The 9,144-nt window shown below is 45.7% G+C and overlaps 1 protein-coding gene across 1 annotated transcript in view; it reads left to right on the top strand.

The window, feature by feature from the left end:
- Nucleotides 1-7,830: 7,830 nt before the first annotated feature.
- ATP6V1B2 (ATPase H+ transporting V1 subunit B2) overlaps nt 7,831-9,144 on the top strand; it is a 36,506-nt gene continuing 35,192 nt past the window's right edge. The window contains exon 1 of the mRNA XM_040414853.1: nt 7,831-8,023. Within this exon, the coding sequence (XP_040270787.1) occupies nt 7,897-8,023 (127 nt within the window). The 5' untranslated portion in view covers nt 7,831-7,896. The remainder of the gene's footprint in view (nt 8,024-9,144) is intronic.

Below are 9,144 nucleotides of genomic sequence, written 5' to 3'. Positions count from 1 at the left end.
ACCCATGGTAAGCGGCAGCCAGAGTTATGGAAACAATCAAGCGGGCTGCTCTTGGCTTTTTTCATAACTTCCATAGAGGTGAATGGGAGCTACTGAAACAGCACAGCCTCCTCGACTGTTTTTGGGACCCAATTCACCCTGACTGGCGCATACGATGGGTATATCAATCTCAGAAATGAAGGGATTGAGATGAAAATACCACATTAAGGGTACGGCCGCACAGTCAGGTTTCTTGATGCAGTTTTGGAAGCTAAAATCAGGAGTGGATCATAAAAGGAGAGAAAGTATAAAGGAAGATACGGCTTCTCTTTTTTGAATTTACTTTTGGTTTTGGCTTCCAAAACTACATCAAGAAACCTGACCGTGTGGCCGCTCCCTAATATCAGCCTGGATATGGATAGCCTGCTTGTTTATTGGGTCACACACTGCAGTCTGGAATATTTAGTATGACCTGTGTATACGGCTGATGTGTACCATGTGAGTGTATGTATACTAAGCTCACTGGGTTAATGGCTTTTAATTGACTTTCTAATTTGCATTCAGTCATGTTACACAAATACAATGTTATTTCCAGCACTGGAAATATAGGTTTCTCCCAGGCATGTCTGACATTCTGCCTGCACAGAGCTAGCCCGGATTATACCTGCTCATCCAGAGCAATCTACCCTCTGGTGACAATGTCATTTAATGTAAACACAGCCAAGTGTCACTGTATACATAGCAGGGACCATGTTGTCCACACAGGAGCTTAGTGTATACCTGTGCACCATCATACCACTGCCCTATCACATATGAGATTGAATAGCACCCAAAATGTTTCAGGTTAGGCTACTTTCACACTCGCGTTTTGTCTTTCCGTTTGTGAGATCCGTTCGGGGCTCTCACAAGGGGTCCTAAATGGATCAGTTTTGCCCTTAATGCATTCTAAATGGATAAGGATCCGCTCAGAATGCATCAGTTTGGCTCCGATCAGTCTCCATTCCGCTCTGGAGGCGGACACCAAAACGCTACTTGGCACACAATGTAAGTCAATGGGGACGGATCCATTTTCACTGACACAATCTGGCACAATAGAAAACGGATCCGTCCTCCATTGACTTTCAAAGGTGATCCGTCTTGGCAATGTTAAAGATAATATAAACGGATCCGTTCTGAACGGATGCATGCGGTTGTATTATCTGAATGGATGCGTTTTTGCAGATCCATGACGGATCCGCACCAAACGCGAGTGTGAAGGTATGTCTGTATGTATACAGTATATATATATACAGTACAGACCAAAAGTTTGGACACACCTTCTCATTCAAAGAGTTTTCTTTATTTTCATGACTATGAAGGCATCAAAACTATGAATTAACACACGTGGAATTATATACATAACAAACAAGTGTGAAACAACTGAAAATATGTCATATTCTAGGTTCTTCAAAGTAGCCACCTTTTGCTTTGATTACTGCTTTGCACACTCTTGGCATTCTCTTGATGAGCTTCAAGAGGTAGTCCCCTGAAATGGTCTTCCAACAGTCTTGAAGGAGTTCCCAGAGATGCTTAGCACTTGTTGGCCCTTTTGCCTTCACTCTGCGGTCCAGCTCACCCCAAACCATCTCGATTGGGTTCAGGTCCGGTGACTGTGGAGGCCAGGTCATCTGGCGCAGCACCCCATCACTCTCCTTCATGGTCAAATAGCCCTTACTTTCAAAGTTTTCCCAATTTTTTGGCTGACTGACTGACCTTTATTTCTTAAAGTAATTATGGTTTTTCTTTACTTAGCTGCTTTTTTCTTGCCATAATACAAATTCTAACAGTCTATTCAGTAGGACTATCAGCTGTGTATATGACTTCTCCTCAACGCCACTGATGGTCCCAACCCCATTTATAAGGCAAGAAATCCCACTTATTAAACCTGACAGGGCACACCTGTGAAGTGAAAACCATTTCAGGGGACTACCTCTTGAAGCTCATTAAGAGAATGCCAAGAGTGTGCAAAGCCGTAATCAAAGCAAAAGGTGGCTACTTTGAAGAACCTAGAATATGACATATTTTCAGTTGTTTCACACTTGTTTGTTATGTATATAATTCCACATGTGTTAATTCATAGTTTTGATGCCTTCATAGTCATGAAAATAAAGAAAACTCTTTGAATGAGAAGGTGTGCCCAAACTTTTGGTCTGTACTGTATATATATATATATATATATATATATATATATAGTAACAAAAAGGTAAATAGCAGCACTCCTTATCTGCCAGGTGCAAAATTAATAATATAAAATAATAAAATAAATCAGCAAATAAATATGATTATAAACGTGTAAAATTTCTTTTGAACGCTGAACCATCACCACATGGGTCTGACATTGGAGGGTGAGCGTCTCACGGATTTATTGACTTAGATGAGTTTTATTTTGCACATATGCACTTTATCATCACTAATGAGGCACAATTATATAATCTCTATGATTATACAGGAATTATTGTTCTGTATATCATTTAATGAACACTTACAATCATGTATTTCTGGGGCTTTGATTTTGATTTTTGTATTTTATTGGGTATCACTGTATTTACACATTTATATTCATGTTTATTTGCTGATTGATTTTATTATCACTTTGGTACCTACCTACATATACCTGCATTGAGCCCTGTTATCACTGCTTGACAAAGGCTCCACTGAGATGAGCTGAAACGTTGCATTGGGTGTAATAAAAGATCCGCTTGTTCTCCACCAAGACCGGAGTGCTGCCTTGTTCAGATTTTAGTGGTGTCGCGGAACGGAACTACGAATGCGGACAGCACAGGGTGTGCTGTCCACATCTTTTGCAGCCCTATTGAAATAAATGAGGGCCCAAAACTACGGATGTGTGAATGGACCCTAAATCCGATGTGTATTTCTGCAATGGAAATCCAGAGCTGATCCTTTAGGCAGCAGATCCGCACAGAGATTAACCCAATGGTAATGGGGGTCATTCTCAGCTTTTTCGTGTGAAATAAGTGGCACACCTCTTATTTTTCGGACAGTTTTTTCCATGGTGCGGACAAAAATCTGCGTGGAGATTTTCCATAGCTTGTGGCCGGGGTGGCATAAACCCCATCACAGCGCTGAAATCCACAGTGGCAGATCCAACGCTTGTGAACAGACTTTAAGGGTATGTTCACATGGAGTGTGATTTAGCCACGGCTTCCGCACACTGAAACTGCCTGCAACACAGTCATTGTTAGCAGGTCTCCGCTATTATGTAAGCAGAAGACAGAGGAGCGTTGCTAAGGCTCAGAATGGGCCACTTTAGAGCTATTTTTCTAATAGAAATGTACAATTCCAGTAATTAAAGTACATTACAAAAATGGTCAGCATCACTGCCCCTATACATTACACAAATAAAAATAGAATGGCAGTTACACTTTAAAGGAGTATTCTGGTTGTTTGAAGTTATCCTCTATTCACAGGATTGGGGATAACTATTAGATCGGTGAGGGTCCTACCACTGGAACTGGAACCCCCATGATCACGAGAACAGTGGCTCCTACCCCGTGAAATAAATAGAGCGGCAGATCGGGCATGTGTGCGGCTGCTCCATTCATTTCTATGGGAATTCCGGAAATAGTGGACAGCTGTACTCGGCTATCTCCGGAACACCCATAGAACTGAACGGAGTGGCCATGCACATGTTTGACCGACTGCTCCGTTCATTTCTGGGGGGCTGCAAGGGGTACGGCACCCAATTTATCATAATCCACAGGATAGTAGATAACTTCAAACAACCGGGATACCCCTTTAATTCATATTGCCATTCCAGTTGCGGCATGTTTTTTTTTTAAATGGTAGGAAGCGAGATGTCCATTCTATGGTCTAGTACAGTGGTGGCGAACCTATGGTACGGGTGCCAGAGGTGGCACTCAGAGCCCTCTCTGTGGGCACCCGCACCCTGGAAAAAGCCTATGGTGTACCAATATGCCTTAGACTTTTCCTGCCATTCATCAGCGCAGGGCGCACTATGAACAGCACAGGCAGCGCACTGAATGTAGGCAGGCTATTATAGCTAAATGATAAAGTACATGGAAGATATACTATATTGGCCTGTAGTATTTAGGTTACTTTGCCGTGTTGGCACTTTGAGATAAATTAGTGGGTTATGGGTTACAGTTTGGGCACTCGGTCTGTAAAAGGTTCACCATCACTGCTCTAGTACTTCCATGACTGCTTCCCTCCAGCCACAGACTCATGTTGCTGAGGAAGGTCTTCTCAGTCCGAAACGTCCCTATTCATGAGCGGCTACGTGCTATTATCATATGTAATATTCTGGACCTCGCTGGATTGTGTGTAAGACAAAGAAAACCCATTGACCCAATGAGTGACGTGGCACCACCTCAACACTCGGAAAGCAGGTGACATTATGTACAAATTTCCCTTGAAATGGGCAGGATGAAAAACCACATCAAAAAATGTGTGAAAAACTGCTTTAGAATACAAACCGCATCCTAAAAAACGAAGGATCGTGAAGCAGATTCCGCATTCAGCACTGAAAAAGAACTCTGTGTGAACATACCCTAAGGGTCCATTCTGAAATTTTGCGGAACAGGTTCGGACCCATTTATTTTCAATGGGACCTGAATGTGCTGTCCGCATCCGCGGATCCACACTTCCGTTCCGCAAAAAACGGAATGCACAAGAAAAGGCATTATCTATGAGAGTGCCGCCGATGTGCGGTCCGCAAAATGCGGAATGCACATTGCCAGTGTCCGTGTTTTGAGGATCCACAAAACACATACGGACTTGTAAATGGACCCTAACAGTAATTATACAGCTGCCTTTAGTGCTATCAGAAACTTATGATGGAAGACAAGAATGCTAGTAACATTGGAGGTACTTTTTAACCTGATGACCCACAATAGGAAGCCTCAGGTAACCATCTAAGACAGCGGTTCTCAACCTAGGGGTCGCGACCCCTTTGGGGGTCGATCGGCCCTTTCCGGGGGGTCGTCTGAGGCTTCCTATTGTGGGTCCAGGCCCGTCGCTAACAGACAGGCAAAACAAGCAATTGCTTGTTTTGCGGCTGAGTAACTCAGAAGATCCGATGGTATATTCTAACCCCCAGGCGTTCCCATGGTGACGGGGACACTTGCCTGGGGGTTAGAATATACCATCGGATCTGAGTTTTACGAGCTCAGTGAGATCGTAAAAACTCAAATCCGATGGTATATTCTAACCCCCAGGCGTTCCCATGGTGACAGGGACGCTTGCCTGGGGGTTAGAATATACAGGGCCACGCCGCTCACAGCAGTATATTTATAAACTAATCAGTAACTACTTTAACTTTAATCATTGCTCATTGCTGAGCTCTTTACTTGGATTATAATTTATTTGGATATGGGATATCTTACTTTGTCTTAGCTCCGGTAATAGCAGGCAGTGCGGTAATAGCAGGCAGTTAAAGTAGTTACTGATTAGTTTATAAATATACTGCTGTGAGCGTCGGGGAGGGGGATCTGTGGATGGCACTGTAGGGGGATCTGTGGATGGCAGTGCCATCCACAGATCCGCCTACAGTGCCATCCACAGATCTCCCCCCTAAACAGTGCCATCCACAGATCCCCCCTAAACAGTGCCATCCACAGATCCCCCCTCCCCTAAACAGTGCCATCATGTTTTTTTCATTCTTTCATGAACTTTATTCTTTCATGAGTTATTTACAAGTTTCTGACCACTTATAAAATGTGTTCAATGTGCTGCCCATTGTGTTGGATTGTCAATGCAACCCTCTTCTCCCACTCTTCACACACTGATAGCAACACCGCAGGAGAAATGCTAGCACAGGCTTCCAGTATCCGTAGTTTCAGGTGCTGCACATCTCGTATCATCTGAAGGCAATCGTCTATGCTGTGAAGATACGAGATGTGCAGCACCTGAAATTACGGATACTGGAAGCCTGTGCTAGCATTTCTCCTGCAGTGTTGCTATCAGTGTGTGAAGAGTGGGAGAAGAGGGTTGCATTGACAATCCAACACAATGGGCAGCACATTGAACACATTTTATAAGTGGTCAGAAACTTGTAAATAACTCATGAAAGAAAAACGTTACGTTAAAACCAAGCACACCATTGTTTTTCGTGTGAAATTCCCAATAAGTTTGATGTGTCACATGACCCTCTTCCTATTGGAAAAACAAAAGTTGGATTCAAAATGGCCGACTTCAAAATGGCCGCCATGGTCACCACCCATCTTGAAAAGTTTCCCCCCTCACATATACTAATGTGCCACGAACAGGAAGTTAATATCACCAACCATTCCCATTTTATTAAGGTGTATCCATATAAATGGCCCACCCTGTACTTTTATCATTTGGCTATAACAGCCTGCCTACATTCAGTGCGCTGCCTGTGCTGTTCATAGTGCGCCTTGTGCTGATGAATGGCAGGAAAAGTCTAAGGCAGATTGGTACGCCATAGACTTTTTCCAGGGCGCGGGTGCCCACAGAGAGGGCTCTGAGTGCCGCCCCTGGCACCCGTGCCTTAGGTTCGCCACCACTGGACTAAGGCTTTGTATGTTGAGTCTACTTTCAGGAAAGGCCAATTTAAGCTGAGGCCTCTGTCCATGCTTGTCTTAATCTCTGCTGGTCCTGAGGCGGACGAGGCACAGTGAGAGATGCACGCTTCTCTTTGGTGGCTGGCACTGTAGCGGGATGGGCAGGCCTAGCAGATGCACCTTTGCGGCGACGGTGCTACTAATAAATGGCATTTGGCAGCAGCTGGGGTGCCAGCAGAACATGGCCTGCGCCCCGCTTCTGGTCCGTGATGTACACCATGGTGGCTTAACACAAAGTAAACCTTGACCTCTTGTACAAGTACGGCAGGGAGCAACATGGCCTCTCTGCTGTGCACTACAGTCCTCCATATTAAAGGGGCTGTCTCACTTCTGTAAGTGGCATTTATCATGTAGAGGAAGTTAATACAAGGCTCTTACTAATGTATTGTGACTGTCCATATTGCCTCCTTTGCTGGTTCATTAATTTTTCCATCACATGACACACTGTTCGTTTCCATGGTGACGACCACCCTGCAATCCATCAGTGGTGGCCGTGCTTCCACATTATAGGAAAAAGTTCCAGCCTATGTGCGCTCCCACGGTCTTGGCTGCTAGAGAGGGCACTTATTTTTCCTATAATGTGGAAGCACGACCACTACTGATGGATTACAGGGTGGTCGTCACCATGGAAACGAACAGTGTGTCATGTGATGGAAAAATAAATCCAATATGGACAATCACAGTACATTAGGAAGTGCCTTGTAGTAACTTCCTCTACATGATAAATGCCACTTTCTGAAGTGACACAACCCCTTTAACTGTGGGCTGAGCTCTCCACTGCCTGGATATGTCTTTTCTATGGGGCAAGGTGAAAGAATTGCTATATTCCCCTCTCACCTATAGACATACGGTCGCCTATGGTGTAACATATAATAATAGCCTATGTATAATATGTGTGTGTGTTTTTCATGGCTTTCATGCAAGAGCGCCAAGAGAAAATCCACAGAAAAACATACAAAATTCAGCACCAAGGACAAGACCCTAGACCGGAAGCCGGCCATCTTGCTACACCCCTATACTGAAGCCACCGGAAGCTCTTTTATTTCGCTCCCCCACTTTTATATCCCTGTTTGATATGGCCCCCACTTCACGTTATCTTCTCGCAAGCCCTCCATCTCTACTTCCGCGAGGCCGCTCCATTCCCCCTCCTCCCACCCACGGTTTCGGTACTTGAGGTGACGTTGGAACGCATAGCCCCGCCCCTCTTATCCGGGTTGTTCTGACAGGCGCCGGAGTGTACGTGCTGACGTCACGGAGATATTAAGTAACTGCGACTACGCCGTTGCGGGCCAGTGTCACCGAAGCTGCGGAGAAGATGGCGGTGAGAGTGATGCGCGGAGGAGACACTGGGAGCCGGGGCGGACTGGGGAACCCAGCGGTGCCGGCGGCCCGGGAGCACGTCCAGGCGGTCAGCAGGGACTACCTGTCCCAGCCCAGGCTCAGTGAGTGCTATTGGGGATATGGGGTCATGTGATCAGGGTGTATATATATGTATAGTCATATACGTGTACCTGTATGTCATGTGTGCACAGGTGTCAATAAAGTTGTATTTGAATAGAGATGTAGTAGATGGTGGTACATGCGATCAGTGGGCATCCCTGCATCCAGACCATCAGATTTCCTAAGTCTATGGAGATTAGTGGACATCCCCTTTAAGAGACCGTCCCTCTTTGGGGGCCCTGCTGTTGCTTCTTTCTGGGGGTCATTAACCACTGGAGGAAGGTAGAAGTGCATGGTTGAGATCACTGAGCCGCCATGTAGTGCTATGCTGTGCAGTCGCCACCTTTACATGGCGGAGCAAGAGGGTTCCTGAATTTCGTGGGACTTCCCTTCCCTGTTATAATGGTGGTATGCTGGTGTATGATCTGTGAGCGGTGCCAGCTGTAGTCATCATCTTCCCTCTCTGTCCTAGTCCTGCCCAAAATGTTTAGGCGATTGCTTTCTTAGCAATTGTGTAATATAGAGCTTGTATCTGCGGCTGAGTTGTAGTGACTGTGGGGCCCCGGTCACACTGATGGGGGTCCCTATCCATTGCGGCCTCTGATTTGGACTTATAGCAGTGATCGCCGACCAGAGTCACTCCAGCAGTTCCAGGACTACAACTCCCACCGTGCATGTACACAGCTGGAGAGAGGCCAGATGCTGCTATGTAGATGGAATAGATATAGCTGTCATTTTCTTCACGCCCTCATTGGTAGCGGTCTATACCCCGCCAGGTTATGGGTATCACCGGCGTTGTCTGGCAGGTGTGTAATAAGATCTCTTGGCCTCCGGCGCCCGCTTTATTTCTGTGTTTTCTGTGACAACACAAAGTAACTGATGTCTGTCTATGTGTATACAGATCTGCAGTGTTGTGTATACAGGGAGGTGTAATAAACCGGCTGGGACAGAGTATATACAGGTGTGCAGGGAGGTGGGGGGGCAGAGTATATACAGGTGTGCAGGGAGGTGGGGGGGAGGCAGAGTATATACAGGTGTGCAGGGAGGTGGGGGGGCAGAGTATATACACAGGTGTGCAGGGAGGTGGGGGGGAGGCAGAGTATATACACAGGTGTGCAGGGAG

This window comes from Bufo bufo, chromosome 1, assembly GCF_905171765.1.
Source record: "Bufo bufo chromosome 1, aBufBuf1.1, whole genome shotgun sequence".
NCBI classification, from domain to species: domain Eukaryota; kingdom Metazoa; phylum Chordata; class Amphibia; order Anura; family Bufonidae; genus Bufo; species Bufo bufo.
This window is presented reverse-complemented; position numbering and strand designations above follow the sequence as displayed.